Raw genomic sequence first — 18,565 nt, 5'->3', positions numbered from 1 at the left:
CTACAAAATCCCAACCGCTATATTCGGCAGTATAAAACAAAAATTGTTTAATTTAACCCGTATGAGTTAATAAAAAATAAAATTATTAATGTTAAATGTATAATATTTATATTGTTGATTTTTTTAAGTATTTTCAATTAAAGTTCCATTTTAACGAACTTTAAGTTTTGTAGGTTCAATTTTAAGTTTATAAATGTATGACGTGTTTCTATAAACAACGATAGATCACTATCGTTAAAATAATTATGGAAACAAAAATCTGATTGTATAAAAATGGTATTGAGTTGTTTTATTTTGTTTTCTTCTTACTAGTTTTTAATTTTAATTTTTTAACAATTTTGCTTTTTGAAAACAGACGATATTTTTCACAAAAACTCTCTGATCGTATAATTTTGTAATACAATTTATATTAGTCATAAAAACTCTACTGCCGATACATAATATTACCCATTATAATAATTCCCCCGATCTTTCAATGGTTATTAATGATCTCAATTTAGTTAATTTCTTGCTTTGTAATTGAACTTTTAGGTTTCATTTGTTACCAAATTCTTTTCAACCAACGCGCGAGAAGAAATGTTTGACCAACTTCAAGAAAAAAATGACACAATTGAAATAAGTATAACTTCGATTTAACGATTTCCTCAATTTAATGATACATACGTAATGATAACGTAATGAGGTACTACTCCTTCAGAGCATTCCTGGTGCAGCGTTTCAGCAGGACAATGCACGTTCACATGTCGCACGTAATGTACAAGTGTTCTTTGGTGCACGACAGGTTACGCTATTTCCTTGGTCTGCGCGTTCTCCGGATATGACACCCGTCAAGCATGTCTCGGACATGACCGCGCCAGGCCTGATCGGCGCCGTCGTGCAAATGTTTTTTGAGCGAATTTATGCTCTGGCGTTCGAGGGAAATATTGAGGGAAGTTTTGTGGACAGATATAAAATGGGAAAAAAAAAGTTTGGCATTTATCTTATGCAAAAAGTAAAGTGTGAATATTAAATTTCGCAATATGGTGTAAGTTTTTACTTTACATCTCAGAATTATTCCTAGTTCAGCAGCTCCTCTGATATGCTAATAATGCGTTTAGGAAGAAGGCAATATTTTAATATCTAAATTAAAGCCACTTTGAATTCAATCTAATCTCTAAGTGATAAATAATTAATAAAACTTTTATGCCTGTCAAAATATGACAACAGGAGCAGTGGCGCAACTAGAAAATAGTTTTAGTGTGGTACAAATTGAAAAAAAAAAAAAAAAACTCTTTTAATGAGAGGGGTCCGGGGGTTCTCCCCGGAAAAATTTTGAAACTTATAAATTGAAAAACGCAATTTTAGATGGTCTTTGTGGTGTTATGGGGAAAAAAAGGTGCAAGTGGCTCCGTGCAAATTTATAGAAGTTGAAGCCTTAAAACGTGATTTTATGCCATATTTATTGACGTTAGCAAAATCTGGGATTCTCCCCGATCGTTATTTTTTGAAAAATAGATGGAAATCAATTCCTTTTCTAATCTGTAATTATTCGAATTTGAACTTCCAAAAACGCAATTGCAAACAATTTTGAAAATTTTTACAAGAAGGGAATTCTGGAGCTCCCTCCTGGAATTTTTTTAAAATTAAAGTCCTAAAAACCTAAGCAGAATTCCATGATGTTAGAAGAAGTGATTCAGAGGCTATTCTAACTCAAATTTTTGGCAAGTCATGTTTCAAAAACCTTTTGATGATATTTGAAGAAGGAGGTTCCGAGGCCCTTGTCCGAGTATTTTCTGAAATTGAAGTCTTAAAAACATGATTGTAAGGACATATTTGGTAACATTAGGGCCGGCAATATTTCGAAATTAAAGCTCTAAAAACGCAACTTTAAGTGATTTTCGAACAGAGTTTCATGCGTTGTTGTCGGGAGCTTTCGCAAAATTTTGCGAAATTGAAGATCTGGAAACGAAATTTGAGATGCTCCGTAATGCTATTGGCGTGGCGGGGGGGGGGGGGGGGAGGGATTCGGCCGAGTAGCATTTTGAACACTTTCTCATTTTCAGGCGAACTAGAAAAAAGAAAAATGATAAGGGAAAAAGAAAAGAAATAGGAGGGAGGGAAGGGAGTAGCTGACCAATTAGCTGAAATTGTTGAGAATTTGTAACTCTAAGATTTTTTTACTGAAAGAAATTAAAGTTTTACCCCAACATCATTATTTTTTCCTTATTAAAATCACTTTGTTTTCTGAAGACGCGTTCCCCCCCCCCTTCCCCCCAATAGTAAATATTTTTGAGAAACATTCAACTCAGCATTCTGGAGGAGAGGGAGAACGGGGCGGTGCAACCTGAGGGGTGCCCTTTGAGCCCCCCCCCCAGTTGCGTCACGGAACAGGAGGGTACTGATTATATTTCTAAATTGAAGTATAATATTGTAGAGGATATTCCACTATAAAATCTGAAACTGAAACTTGCTGGGAAAACGAATAATTCTTAAGTACGAATTGTTAAAAAGGCATTTAATTTAGTATCTAAAAAAAAAACACATTGTCTAAAGCTTTTTTTAAAAAATTTAATACCCAAATAGGTAAAGAAAAAGGGGGTGGGGGAATTGTGTAATTATGGTCAAGTCGTTACTTTTCGGAACTAAAAAGTTAATCTAAATTATTGTCTACAATATATGCATATTACGCACAAGTAAATAATATGCAAATCTGTTTACCGTATTTTTTAATGTATGATAACATGATGCAGTGAAATTACCACGAACAATAGTTAAAAAATCACAAAAATACATATTGCACGAATTATAATAGAACATATTCACAGCAAGAACCAAAGTGGAGAATAGCAAATTTCTTGCGCTGTTTCGTATGCTCAACCTTATGAAATTATAGACATGTTGAAGTACCATTCATGGCTCCACATATGAAAAAAAATGCAAATTAATTAGAATCATGTGTTTTCAGTATAAAAGATAAAGCTTTTGAATAGCACATTCAGACACAACAAGGCAATCATTTTCCCTTATAGATAGGCAGTAAGGAAGTTTGCTTGTTTTAATGAGCAGTATAATTTCACCGGTACTTTTATAGAAAAATGAAAAGTTCAATTTTATTTTTTCCCTCTCATTTGGAGCATTTTTGATTCGTAGAGCCTGGCGCCTTTTTGACTCTGGGGTCGTCGTGCGTCGCACGACCTTGCACATAGGGCCGGCGCGGCCCTGGTCTCGGATTGCGTTGGTCAGAGACTCGCACATGTGTCTCGTCCGGCAGTTGGTACGGAAGAACTTTGGCTTCAGATTGAAGCCATATGGGATGCTATTCCCGATCGTGACATTCAGAACCTCTATGATTCGATACCAAACGTGTACAGGCTGTCATATCTGCACGGGGTAGCTACATTCGATATTTATTTACGCCCGATATTTTCATTTCAGTGATCTGTAATTTTGATCGTTTATCTGTAGCACTATGAGTAACATGTGCAACAAATTTTATCCATTTCCAATGAGTCCTTCATGTTGTTGCAATTTTCACAAACATAAGTGTATGTTAAACAAAAAAAAAAAAAAAATGTCGCTCGAGTTTTAGCAGTAACTCAGAACCAATTTTTTAAACTCCAACCTAGCTCTTTCAACCCTTATTTAATATGATTATAGAAATATTTTGTTATTTTCTATAATATTTCACATTTGAGGCAGTGAGAAGCAAAGGGATGTAAGTTGACATTTTCATGTTTTGAGTAAAACGCGTTTAAAGATAAGGTCTTTGGTAGGCTTTCATTGAAAAGTTTTTCTACAGCACCTACCAGAACTACTAGTACTATCTCTTGCCGCAAGACAGAGAAGAGGTTCACCTACCATGTGTACTGGTTATCTCCAATTTTTTAAACTATGCCACTTACATCCCTTTGCTTCTCACTGCCTCATTTAATGTTTGCAATATACAAAATTTTTAAAAACAACTCGAAACAATTATTTCCTTACGCAAATCATAAAAATATATTACCGTTGTTCTATCTTAGCATACTTAACGTAATTAAAACTAATTATGTTGATATAATGATTATTTTTCCAAATAATCATAACTTGAACATGGATTTCACTTCTGGAAGAAGATCATTTTATATTATAACAATAAGAGGTATTGCAAGCAACAACTAATCACTCCGAAAGGTTGGGAAGGATTGAAATTATTAATGAATCAAGTATTGACATCTTTCCTGTACTTCTCATTTTAATTTTCCATAACGGTTTTAGCCCAGAGAGAAATAACAGAAAACCGAGAACAGTCTCCTGTTGTTGGGGTAAGATACTTTATGGTGAAGATTAGACTAATTTTTCCATTTTACTCAGTGAATGAATATGCCTTTTATTTTTCACTTTCTTTTTGAGATTTTTAACCTCATCATTCCAAATATACCTAATCGGATATAATGATAAAAAATTCGTAAAAAAAATATTGCTTAGGTAAAAAGTCCTTTTAAACTAGTGATTTCTATTGAAATCTTTTAAATTTAATTATAGTCCTGTAAATGTCAGCATAGGTTAAATTTTTTAAAGTTTATTCACAAACAAAAGTTTCACATATCTTACTGCAAACTTGTATTTCTTATGGCGTAAAACATAAGTTGTTTTCTTTTACTACTTTGAATTTTTAGCATTAAAGTGTTGTATTTTGCTAAGCAAAGTATCAAATTTCAAATGAAGTTAAAATAAGCTTTGTGTGTGTTCTCTTTTTAAGTTCAAATAAGAGTGAAGCATTTTATTTTTCAGTAGAAAAATCAAACACCCCTCCCTCCCCCATATATTTTTATGTTATTAGTGTCGCAAAAAGACAATATACAGTAAAAATTGTTTTTGAACAGTGGTTTTTTTCTCGAGTCTAAAGAGCTTAATAAAACATCAGACTCAAAATTATAAATTTATTTAAGCGATCCAATCAAACCAAATTGAGCAAAATTACTTCCAATCTTTCATAAACCAAAATAAGCAATGTACCGACTTCCAAAATGCCAACACTAACACAGAATAATAAAATAATTCCACGCACTTCTATATAAAAACTTTTTATTTCAATTGTGATGGACAAAAAGTAAAAAATTAAAACAACTATAAAATTATATGGCAGTATCTAAATAGGAATATTAAAGGATAAAATGCATTCCAAGCGCAAGTCACCTATACACAACCAATGAGAAGAACAAAAACAACACAAAGAGTAAAATGAATTTAAATTACCTTCATGTAAAGAAAACAGTCAGAAACTAACTGTACTCTATTAAGAAGAATAATTGAATCTCGAACATAAAAAACAATGGCTGGAATTTTTTAAAATTCAATCATTTTGCATCTCTTCTTTTCAGAAATGCTACAGTAGAAAACAATACACTAAACATACATAAAAAAGAGATCCACCGGCATCGTAATAGTTTTAAAATGACTATCCGACAAAAGACATTCAACTACAGCGAAATGTTGCTTTTAAAGCGAAATAATGTCGTCGATCCAATCAACGAATTTCGTGATCCTTGTATACACTCCTGGCTGCTTTGGCGCAGCACAGCCCATTCCCCAAGAAATAAGACCAACCAACTTCCATTGTCCACGAGTACCTCTCACAACCATGGGGCCACCAGAGTCTCCCTGAAATGAGAAAAAAAGGGGGAAACTGCAGTTAGATACATAAAAAACTACTATATCTTCACTTTAACCGTTAATAAGGCAGTGAGAAATAACTTCCCACCAAGTTTCAAAAACATTAGTGTTCAAAATGAAGCATTTTACTGTTTTTGAACAGAATACTTTTCTAAAGACAAGGTACATCAATATTTCAATACGAAAAGAAGAATTCCGTTCCCCCACCACCAAAAAAGGGCAGAACTCAAAAGTCCGATATTTTCAATAGTTTAAAATTTTGAATGAACGTCTGATCTTCAACCAATTTTAATCCCCAAAAAAAATTTCAATGCAGTACTGACGATAAGAATGGATTAATAAGGGGTTTAGCTACAAATACGTTACTACATTTCTAATTACCCCTGAAGTCGAGTAGAGCCTTTTTTAAATGTTGCCTTGCCCTCTACGTACAATTTAAATGCGAGTAGACCTTTTGACAATGCGGCTAGAATGCTTTTTTTTTTTTTTTTTGTACTTTACCATGCCTTTCTTTCATTCTTCTAGATAAACCGAACCATTGCTTCGGTCACTCGTCTGGTCAGTGCTAATCCTATATTAGCTGCCAGTTTGTTTGGCACTCTTCTCTTACTTTAGAGGTTTTCCACCTACAGCTCAGTCACTTCCTATGTCGGGCTGACGAGTGCTAATAAGCACGAAACTGCAGTCCTTGGCGGCTGGAATGACTGAGCTGGCGGTGTATTTCATGTAGAATTAAAATAATTTATATTTCGGGAAATCACATAAGCATGTCAAGTTCAGACTCAATTTTTTGAGAGTTACTTTTTGACGGCACAGTGTAGTTTGAAAGTATGCAAATACTTACTTCGCAAGCATCCAAACCTCCATTGAGTAGCCCTGCGCATACAAATACATCTCTTATGGTTTCGACGTAGCCAGCAGCGGAGTACATTTCTTCGCATTCCTTATTTGTCAAAATAGGCATGGACACTTCATGAAGAGACCCGGGAAGTTCACCTTCTGCCAAATAAATTCATCGGTTATTTGTATGAATTACCATGATATTTCAACCCACACATGTCAGTAAATAATTAGAAAAAAATGATAATTTTAATACAAATACATCTTCGAAATTGCGATTAATCTGCCAACTTGACAGACTCAGTATCTGCGATGATAATTTAAAAAACAAAATAGAGTTCCAAATCTTGCACTTTTGGTTAATGGTTTTCGAAATTTGAGTGATTTCAGAGTGATGGGGGGGGGGGGGAGTTATGAAGGTAACCGCAACAAAAAGAAAAAAAAATGTTTAAGATTTAAAACAAATCATTCCATCTTTTAATGAATTTCTTAAGGTTTCTTAAAGATATAAGATTTTCAGCAGTAGTAATACAACTGCAAAGAATGTTTACTAGGAACAGCCAAAGGACATCCGTACATGTCAATATCTATACATGTGAAGACTGTTACTTCGGAAACCCAGGAGGAAATTCTTACAGCACTAAAATGCTAAATACAAGAAACTAATATGGGTAAACCTACAATAGTTAAATAAATGGACAGTAGCCATTCCTTTAATCTCTGGACAAAGTTTCTTCAGAATACAAATACTGTTGTCGTTTCAATTGCCAAAACAGGAATTCAGACCATTTCCATCTAGCTACCGTCCAAAGAGTAATACATATAGCATTAAATTTAAAATTTGTACAATACCGAAGCATTAAAAAACAAGTAACAATTTACAGCATTTAAGTTTAAAACTTGACAACACCAAAAATTAAAAACCACGTAAAAATTGTACAGTAAAACTCAAAAAAAAAAAAAAAAAAAAATCAAATATATGTAGGTGTATAGAAGGGATGTAATCGTCAGAATGTTTTATCACTGGCTATCCAATACAGCAGGCAAACATCACAGGGAAGTGCCCTTATTCATAGTGTCTGTATTCAAAATAGGACATGGACTGTTTTTGAAATCAGCTAAAAATATTTTTTTTCTCAGAACTTTGAAACTCTTTTATTTTTTAAGCAATAAATAAGTAATAAAATGATGATGATGATAATAACAAACGTAACAATAAATAAAACAAGAAATTTTTTTTTAGATTATTCAAATTTTTGGGAATCCAGACAAATCCCATGACATGATATAAAATTAAATCACACCTAGTCTTGGTCAAAGCTAAGACTCGGTTCAAAGAGAAATGTTAAAATGACCTGGCACGGTCATTTTTGCAGACTGGAAATTTAAGCATGCCACAATAGCAAAATCAGGGCTTTAGTGTGAGAGGCGTGGGTAGAAAGGAAGAGCAAGCTAGCATCTTAACCTACAATGAGAAAACAGGTGCATCAACGGGAAATTACAAAATTCAAGCCAGAGGGCATAAATAAAGAGGGTGTTTTACTTTAACCTTCACCCGAGAACGTGATAGCCATACATAGTATAAATCAGGGTTAGACAATTCGTCTGTAGCTGAGATCAACTTTATATGTTCAGTGTGTCATGATATGATAAAAATTGCGTTTGTTAGTAAGAGGACTGATGCGAACAAAATATTTAAAACCAGCATTAGAAAAGCAATACATTTGTTAATTACCACTAGAACTACAAAACGGAGTAGATATCTACTCCACGTAGCCACTTTTCATTCAGCACCAGGTTTACAGCACTTTTAGCTATTCAAATCGTATTTTCACTAACTAAACCTTGGTAAAATTGATATGGCTCTTCACCATTCTCTTCGGCAGGAAAAACAAAAAATAATAATAATGTGCTTATGAGTCAGATTACATATTTCAAAACATTTTTACGAGCAAAAATCCCATGGGATAAATATTTACCCTGGTTTATAGTTTACAGGAAAAAAAGGGGAGGGGGGCTTGTAGTTCTAGTGTTAAAACTAGAACTACAAGCCCCCCTCGCCAAACTAGAACAAAAGTCATCACTTCGTACATACAAAGACATTAATGGATAACAAGTTCGAATATTTTTGATCAGAAGGTCATACGATGTATGTATCGAAATAGCAAATCGTAAAAAACAATCACTAAAAATCTGTAAGATGAAAACGATATTTTTTTTAATTAGAAAACGCATTTGTAGAAGTAACAAAACAAGTCTTATCAATTTTAACGTTGATTGGTTAGACATCATTTAGCGATAGATTGGTAGACCGGGATCGACTTTTTGGTCCCCGCTGATATGAACTAATGACTATGGAGAATAGAAACATTCTTAGAAGAGTGAAACATCATACCAATGTGATCGTGTTGACTAAACCTTGTAACTTATTTACAGTTTTACAAAATTTTTGAAACTTACAGCGAATGAAAGTAATATTGCACAGAATACAACTATTTAACGCTAATAGTAAATCACATACAATATCTTCAGGCTGTAATGGAAAGGATGGTTTGCAAGATTAGAAACAAAAATAAATATTTAGATCATGTTTAGTTCTCAAAGACAGTGTTAAACCTTCACAACTCGCATCCTGAGAACGCGTCGCATGAGAACTTTTATCACGGCACCTATTTCCCTCGAAAAATGTATTAAATTTTTTGTTCAAAATATTTCATTTAGTATTTACTCAAAACACCAAGTGTAATGAAAAAAAAATATAGTATTCACGAGCGCCTCGAACTTAAATTTTTAGGAGAGCAGAAATCCTCAATTTGCCGAATGGAACTCCAAATTTTGCCGAATGATGATAACTTTGCCGAACAGAACTCCAAATTTCGCCGAATGGAGCTCCAAATTCTGTTGAATGCTGATAATTTTGCTGAATCATCAGACAAAATTTGCCAAATAAGGGGAATTTTTGGGAGGTCATAGTGATCTCCCATGACCACTCATAGAAACGCCCTAATATTATTTAATGAAACAGGAAATATTTGATGGGACAAGATTTTAAAAAAGTTTCATTTCTTGGCGCGAATATTTTGCTCACGGCGCATCGTGAGTTTTGGAGAGTTAACTGACCATGTAGGCTGTGACAAGAGTCAGAACGTGAAAACGAGCTTAGTATCCATTATCCTAAATGTCTTGAAATTTTTTAAAACGGGATATTCAGTAAAAATCATCATTAAAATAAACAGGCATTTGAATTACATTTTTAACAGGTATAGAAACAAACGGGATTGACTTAACACATCCATCAAGCCAACGAAAATCTTAGCGGTTAGTCAAACCTAACAATTGAGCCGATACCATTTTTCACCAACGTCAAAGGAATCGTAATTCATTATCTGTCCATCATTCTGATAATCATTATTTACTCATCCATTGAGCATGAATGAGGTAAAAAAGATATTTTTTGATTTGAATGAATGTTGCTTAATAGATAGTACGTTCGAAGAAAACTCTTTTGATCTGCCTTATAGGACCTGCCGCTAATCAAATCAAATCCACAGTATGAAAAAAACTCAAAAATTTTCGTTATGACTTGATTTTTGATGGATCAATGTTCTAGTAAATCCTCTTTAAAGTGTTGCATTTTGTCTATTTTATCTTTTAAAAAATATGGGGATATTTGGATAATTGGGAATCTGGCGATATTTCTTCATTGGCGTCAATTTTTGGCTTCAGCTCCAGCGCGAGAGGTTTATTCGTTGCAAATCCAAGCAAAGAGAACGGAAACATCTATTCACATAGGGTTACTATAAATCAGCAGGGTTACCAAAACAAAATTATTTACGCTAAAAATGAGACGACCGCGCCAGATTCCCAATTACCGAAATATCCCCAAAAATATAATCATAAAACTATTTTGTTCAATATTATCTACTATTCTTGCGCAAAGAACAATCACTTCGCGCATATTGTGCTCATGAGAAGCGTTTTTTTCTATGAATGGACGGAGTAAGATAGGATTTTAATTGAAAATTGGGTATCATCGAGAAAGTCACTCAACGGAAATGACCGTAAAGCGATTCTTAACCTTCGGTCCGGCACCTGCGCACGCGAAATTCTCCTTAATAAAAATACTTGGTTAATAAATTAGAAATAAATAACACGAATGAATAAAATATATAAACAAATTAAAGGAAATAAATTAAAGTAAAACGTTTTATACAATATTTTGTACATTAATTTTGTGATTAAATTTTATAATTCTGTGATTTTACTTGAAAATTCATTTATTTGTGTATAATAACTTAATTATTCCTTACATTTAAATTACATTGTTGGCAAATCATAATAATTCAACAATTCTTTGATACCTAATAAATTGTTTTGGAGAAAAAATCTTCAGCAGTCTGCAAAAATCTTTTCCAATTTTTCCCATCTGTTGATCAAAAATTGTGAATAACGCTCTAAACGACGATAAATCGGAGTCAGATGAAAAGATGGTCGAAATCTTGAGGCATTCACAAAAGATTTAACGTACTAAGACGAGAACTACAATAGAATGAAGCAATTTGGAATAAAAATTAAACTCCTAATTTTATAATTTGAATTTAACAGGAAATTTCCTGAAAATTAAACGAGCCTACTTTTCCGCAAATACACCTTGATTTTCTAACTCTAGTTATGTCACATAACTTAATGAAAGCAAAAAAAAAAAAAAAAAAAAAGACCCTAAATCTGGGGAAAGTCCCGAAATTTGAAGAAGTATGGTCTCCCTAATTGCATTTTTCAGTTGTTCAGGCTTCAGTAACAAGGAAACAACCCGTCAAGGTCAGCAAGTTTAAAAGGTGGCAACAACTGTTGAGCACCTGTGACACATTATTCAAATACGCCTCTCTTTAAAATTGGGAGCGATACAAAAAAAAAAAAAAAAAATGCTGTGTAAATAGCAGTTCCAACTGTGAACGTACAGTCTGGCTTTGATAATATAAGGTTCGACTTTGAAAGAGTTCATTTCGTCTTGTTGAAAGCAAGAAATAATTTGAGAAATTGTTCTGTTTCCAAGGGCTTGATTTACCATCGTTGTACGCTATATTGGCAAGGAAATATTACATCGCTCACTATTACGTATCTACAGTGAAATCTCTCTGAGCGGCCACCCCTCCGTTCCGAAAAATTTAGGCCGTTCAGAGGGGGTGGCCGCTTTTAAGGGTTTTCGTTACAGCTGCAATATAATTTTTATAATAAATAACCTAAGCAAGTCTAACACATAAAATGAAATTTAAGACTTTTCTAAAGGAGAAACAATATTTAATTATTGTTTACATTTTTGAAGAAAGGATATAATTTGAGACTCAAGTTTTAAATCTTTTCTAACAATTGTAATCAAATTAATATTAGATTTGATTGAAAAGCGCTTATTTTCGCAGAATCATTAACCAGGAGACGTTTCTTTCAGTCGACACTCAAATTATCAAAGCTTGATGTGTACGTTGTTCCAGATTCATATAAATGATCTTCGGCGGTGTTGTTTGCAACCCAGATCACACACACACTGACCAACTAATGAAATAAGCGTGAGTGACATTTTTACTCAAATTATCGGAACTCATTAACAGCTAGTAAGACATCCCCTATTAGAACTGAAAGGTTGTAGATTAAAAATGGGAAGTGAATAGATTTTCCTGAAAAATGGGATGGACGCATCCACCGTGTGGCCATTCAGAAGGGTTGAGTGGCCGTTGCTATGGGTGTTTTTAATATTAAGCCTATGGGCCAAAAAACACGTGCCGCGAAAAATTGGCCGTTAAGAGGGGTGGCCGCTTAAGACAGGTGGCCCCTCAAATAGTTTCACTGTATTTTAATCTTTTATACTACGGATGTTTATCACGGGTGTGCGATTTTTAACATTTTGGATGGAATTCAGACTATTTAAGCTCAAAAATAAGTTCTAGGAACTATATAGCTCCTGCACTTCTTTCGTTAGAAATTAAGCCGTGATCATAACTTACCTTCAGCCAAACGGCCCCATCCAGTGACAACAGCCATTCTACCAGCCACATCATCTAGTGGCTTAGGCAGACAGATGGGAACAATATTTGCTCGTAGAGAGACTGGCTCGTAGAACCGAAGCAAGGCCAAATCATTCTCGTATGTGACGGCATCAAATTGGGGATGAATGACAATCATGTAGATCCTTCGCTCGACATGGGGGTGCGATTCGTCCATCCTGTGAAAGTTGTACTCTCCGAGACGCAATACAACTTCATTTGGCATTTTACTGTAAAAACACGAAAGGGCTGTTATTTTGAGAATTCAGCATGGAAACGTATACTCACGATTTTTTATGCATGTAGCGAAACATCAACTGAAATATAACTTGATGTATATCAATTGCACTTATGGTTTATAACGTTAAAGTCAAACTAAACTTTCCACAAAAATAACAGGTTTCTCTCTTTTCAACTGCACCACTCATATTTTATTAAATTTATTTCACCTATTGGCGCAAAACTGATGAAGAGAAACTCCCAACATGTTGTATAATTATCCAAATTTAAGAAATAATAATTATAAAACCATTTATAATGCACTTCGCGCTTTCACGCCGCAGGGAAGGTTCGATTCCCAGCACGGTCGACCCAGAATCTAGTGGGTCAATAAAATGAGTACCTAGCATGCTTGGGTACAGAGCACTTGGCGTTCCACGTTCGGTTGGCTACCTAACCGGAACATCTTTGCTCCCCAGATCCCTGGGGCACAATATCTGACGGGAGTATAGTAGGTCTTGGCCCCCATGGGCTGTTGCGCCACTGAGTTTAGCTTTCTTTAAAATGAATTATCTATATCCAAAGTTGGATTGCCACTAAGGCTAACTCTGAACCACGTGTGATATGTGTTGCAAAATAAATTATTTTCAAAAAAGTAATGGAACGTTGAGCCCGAAAAATAAAGTTTATAAATGTTCGGAAACTCCCAATTTTTATTTCAAAGCATTAAAAATTTGTATTCTTTAATATATCGAACCCCGGCTTGGCAAGTGACACAATTCACTAAAACAGCTTTGGAGAAAATCAAGGTTTTTACGCAATATATCGCTTTCAAGCGACTTAGTCTTGAATATTAAGATAAGCTCAATGGTGGTAAGCTCATTGCTGGTTAGTTCTTTTGTGTCTAAACTATTAATGCATACTTAAAGCTCGATTTTTTTCTCTTTTAAATTCTGAAATTGAATGATGTGTTACTATTGATTATATCGTTTTTACGCCACCACGCACTAGTTATGTAAGCTAACTTTGTGCTAGCTTTCTAGCAAGAAAGAGCATCAAATTTAGATTTTAAATCAATAGTTAGAATGGTTTTCTCAAATTTGAAGTTGTGTCACTTTCCTTGCCAGGGTGCTATGCATAGAATTATACATTAGAATGATACAATGAGACCAACAGATTTCGACGACTTCAAATTGAAATTCAAGAGTAGTTTTCAAACAGTCAGCTCATCATTGTAGAATTGGCTGTGTGTCAACTTATTTAGTAAAATAACAAGTAGAAGAGTGATATTTTAATCTTGCCAACAGAGTGCAACATTGAGTCTTTTAGAATTTAATTTGATGTCAAATATACTAAAAAGTATAAAGAGTTGCAAAGTCACATGTTTCAAAATAACCCTAGATGGCTGTAAATATAGGTATGAGATACTTCGAACTGAGATGCAAATCACGCACTATTTAAACCAAATAAATCTTCATTCATAACATTTAGAGGCATTAACAAATAAGTAAATCAAATGTAATTTTTTCTGCCTTTTAGTTATTTGTTTTTTGAAGTTGTTCTTCAATCGCGGTTATAGCAAAATTTCTTAATGGCGACAGAAGTGTTCGTTGGAGTGACATTATGCTCTTCGTTATTTTGAGTTCCAGACATTTCTCTGGCTTCTGAATGCGTTTTTATTATTCGATAAAAGTGCACATGAACACACAGAATCCCAGTCCATGTTTGAGCGTGGGTTGTCCTCGCGCGATGCGAGAATTCTAATCACTATACAATGGGGGATTATTAAGTAGGGGAATGTGGGGCAAAGTGAAATGGTGAAATATTTATCTGCTTTAAGGGCCACTTATCTGGTTATGTGTTACAAATTCAGTAATACATGTATTCTATTGCAGTCTGGGAAAGTAACCTCTGCAGGTCAAAGAATATGATAATAAAAGCAATTTTCAAAACTTGATACTCATATTGTAATATTTTGTTGTAAGCCAAAAATTATTTTTGTTATTATTAAGTAATAAAGTTCTTGTTATTAACGTTTTAAACATTGAGATCCACTAATATTCGAAGTAGCATTTATTTGTTTAATATTAAGTTAATTTGTACTTTAAATACTTTGTACTGTTATTCAAGTGTATGCTGGGCAAAGTGGAAGGGGCAAAGTGAAATAGCTCATTTTTTTTCTTATTCAATCCTTTATCAAAACACCCGTGTATTTATTTATTAAATATTTCATTTACATTCCTTCATTTAATAATGCACTTATTTATTCATTTACTTATTTTTTTATTCATTTACTATTTTATTCACTCATTTTTCTCTTATAATAATTAATTTTTTTATTAATTTATTGCTTTATATTCTTTTCATTTATTGATTCCTTCTTTTATTTACTCATTTATTTGATCAAAAATATTTTTAATGATGGAATAGAAAAGAATACATAGAAAAATATTTTATTTTTCACTATGCCCCATAAAAAGAAAAAGTGAGGAATTTCCACCTTTTTTTGGAGGTATAAATTTACAGCTAAAAATGCAAAATAATGTTTCAGTGCAAGATTTGTTGTTAAATATATTGTTCTTTCTATATGTACCGTAATTTTCAGAACAAATTTCCAATTTATTCATATTGAAAACAGTAAGTAAACTTAATTATTTTACTTTGTCCCACATTCCCCTGCTGCGAATATTTATTCTACATTTGTTGCAAGCCCAATATCAATAATTTATATTTTAAAGCAAGATTTAATCCTGCTATTGAATAATAAATTGTCATTTTAATGTTTCGTTTCCATTATTTAATGACTTTGGCGTAAGTTTCGGACATCATGTGCAAATTTTTCGCTGCATATTGAAACGTGTTGCCCTCTTATTTTAAATTAAAAATTCATCTAGAGTAAAAAATTCATTAAAAATGATAAATGTGAAAAATAACTTTTGACGTACGTGCATGCGTTCACGCATATATTTTATTTATTTATTTTGTATTTCTGGTTGTTTGGTATTTAAGAGGCGAAATACAAATGGGCTTTGCGTTAATCATGCAGAAAAAAAATTAGTATTTGTTGTAAGAGAAACTTAGTATTTGGGTTCAAGAACGAAAAAATATGAAATTATCCGCAGTGTAAAATTTTGTAAGCATCTGATGACGTACATATTGCACATAATACATGCACACATTTAATTGAGAAATGCAATGCAAAAGACTTGTTTTCTCAAGAATTAGGTATTTCGAAATCATTTTGTGTTGAATATACAGAGAGAAAGTATCATTGAAGTGACCAGAACCGGGTACTGAATGTCAATGAAATTTTAAGTGAACCTCAAATTTATAAGAATAGCCATATCTTATGTAACAGAAACAAAATAGAACATGAGTGAAAATTTCAAAAATAAAAAAACAACCTTACCCATCCACACAGTGAGCTGCAGTGATCGCCCAAAGCTGGTTTAAAAGTGTGGCACCGCATTTGTGTTTGAAAGCCTTACCCTCATAGCGGCGAAGAGATATCTGAAATTAAATAATATTTATATATATATATATATATATATATATATATATATATATATATATATATATATATATATATATATATATATATATATATATACTAGTGGTATCCGCACGGCTTTGCCCGTAATAGAAAAATAAAAACGGTATTTTGGTTCGCCTGTATATTTGCAAATAATGTATGGTGAATTTTCTCGCCAATTGGCTTATACCCATGTTACGGTTCCACGTTATGATAATTTCGTATCTCGCCAATTGTCTTGTGCCCATGTTACGGTTTCACGTTATGATAATTTCGTAATTTACTCGTCCGTCTTATGATAATTTTGTTCTTAAAATTGGAATAGAAAAAGAACCACATCGAATTTTCGAAAAACCGCTTCGAGGTGCACACCCCCATGCTACAAACTTAGTGCCAATTTTCATGAAAATCGGCCGAACGGTCTAGGCGCTATGCGCGTCACAGAGATCCGGACAGAGAGAGATCCTGACAGACAGAGATCCGGAAAGAGAGAGATCCTGACAGACAGAGATCCGGAAAGAGAGAGATCCTGACAGACAGAGACCCGGACAGAGAGACTTTCAGCTTTATTATTAGTAAAGATAAAGATTTACAAGCAGCAATAACTCAAAATAAAAGAAAGCAATTTCAACCAGGGCAGTGCAAATATGTTGACATTATGTTTCAATAGCAACTCCTGATACCATTTCAATGTTCGAAACATATGCGGTGGCTCGATTATAAAGTATTACTTTGTTCCATGATTGTATGACAGTGAAATATTTGTTGATTTCTCAATATGTAGTAAAACTAGTATTTATATAATTACACGAATAATAAATATGTCTGAATTTTAGTAATTTCAAAATGTAGATATTTGGGTTAACTTTTGCAATTCAATGACTGATTCTGATTTAATTCTGATTTAATTCGCTTGTTTGGAAAAACCGTGTTATCTAGTTCCAACAATTTTACTAGTACATTAATATGAGAATCTTTTCATTTTTCGATTTAGGATTTTTTAAATTGAAATTTAGTTTAAAATTTGTCAAGTTATTTTTGTACTAATTACGAGTTTTCTGAAGATTAATGCAGAGAGATAAGCCCATGTTACCTAATTCAGTGGGGACACAATTAGCGTTAAGCTGTTAAATTTAAAGCGAGGCCTCGTAGGTCGTGAGTTCAAACCTAGCTCCAGTCGGAAGATTTTCAAGCTGAAAAATTGCTAACTTCCATGACATATGATTATGCAGCATGTAAAACATCCATTCAGTATTCATTTGGCTCGAGTGATCTTGAGAAAATTTAATTCCTAGAGCAGTTCTGCATCGTAAGAGGCCTAGTGTCTCCACTGGAGAGAAACTGGGGCAGAAATTTTCAAGTAGTAATGGCTATCCGCCGATAATGGTACCATATTAAAGAATGGGTGCCATCACCTGGGGGAACGCACTAAGTTGGGAAATAGTGAGAAACTAAAGTACACACACAGCCACATTAGACGCAACAAGAAAACAATAAAAGACTGGTGCAGTAAGTAATAAGGGAAACTGCAAATGGTGAGCTATGGACGCACCCTTTACAACTGCAGGGTTAGAATTCGAAACTCAAATTTAAGTACTCTCCAAGTAATTAAGACAAGAATTTGCTTTAAAATGCTTTTTTGGTAAACTCTTTAAAAATATCAAGGCTCACCAAAAATATGTTCAGCAAATTGATAATTCATAAAAAGCTGAAAAAAGGTGATTTCTGTACGTTATTTACACACGTCGCTTCGGGAATCTTTTCTGTTCTTGTACCAATGCTCTCGAGCAATATTAAAATACAGACTCAAATCATAAAAAGCAAATCACAGTTTAATTGCAGGTTAATTGCAATCGCTGCTAATTTTAATTGGTTAAAAACTAATGTATGTAAGGTTCTGAGTCATGATTATTGACCATTGCCTTAACTACAGAGTAAAAATTAATATGCGTCTACTTACCATCCAAGGCCATCTCAAATAATGTGATTTTCTACCTCCGACGATTCTCGCCATCATGCTTCTTGACCTTCCACACACTAAAAAATAATTGAGAGCAGACTGTAAATTATTTTTATATTTAACCACTTCATAGTCAAGCACTAACTGTAAAATCCTCAAAAAGAAAAAACTTTATTTTGACGTATTTTCAAGATCTTTCTAAAACTCATGACTAAATCTACAGTCGAGCTCAAATTATCTGGACATCTATTAACCGGATTGATCAAAAATCATGTCCTTTTTTTTTTTTGTTTTTTCACTGTTTCCGAACGAAACCTTCTTTAATAGAGTGTACAGTATGTA

General features: G+C 33.5%; 1 protein-coding gene across 1 annotated transcript; it reads right to left on the bottom strand.

The window, feature by feature from the left end:
* Positions 1 to 5,099: 5,099 nt before the first annotated feature.
* Positions 5,100 to 18,291, bottom strand: LOC129231751 (serine proteinase stubble-like). Its single transcript, XM_054866110.1, has 5 exons — positions 18,224 to 18,291; positions 16,141 to 16,241; positions 12,474 to 12,742; positions 6,479 to 6,633; positions 5,100 to 5,622 (listed from the first exon to the last, which is right to left on the bottom strand). The coding sequence occupies exons 1-5, from the start codon at positions 18,278 to 18,280 to the stop codon at positions 5,461 to 5,463; spliced, it is 744 nt and encodes a 247-aa protein (XP_054722085.1). The 5' UTR covers positions 18,281 to 18,291; the 3' UTR covers positions 5,100 to 5,460.
* Between the last annotated feature and the right edge of the window lie 274 nt (positions 18,292 to 18,565).

The sequence above is a fragment of the Uloborus diversus genome, chromosome 10 (genome assembly GCF_026930045.1).
Source record: "Uloborus diversus isolate 005 chromosome 10, Udiv.v.3.1, whole genome shotgun sequence".
NCBI lineage: Eukaryota > Metazoa > Arthropoda > Arachnida > Araneae > Uloboridae > Uloborus > Uloborus diversus.
The sequence above is the reverse complement of the archived record's forward strand: the minus strand, read 5'-3'. Positions and strand labels throughout refer to the sequence as shown.

Excerpts from the sequence above, each read along its gene's own strand:
- LOC129231751 (XM_054866110.1), bottom strand. The coding sequence starts at position 18,280 with ATGATGGCGAGAATCGTCGGAGGTAGAAAATCACATTATTTGAGATGG. Across the intron at positions 12,743-16,140 it reads GCAGCTCACTGTGTGGATGG|TAAAATGCCAAATGAAGTTG; the intron begins GTAAGGTTGTTT and ends GTGTTTTTACAG. Across the intron at positions 5,623-6,478 it reads GAGGTTTGGATGCTTGCGAA|GGAGACTCTGGTGGCCCCAT; the intron begins GTAAGTATTTGC and ends TTCTCATTTCAG.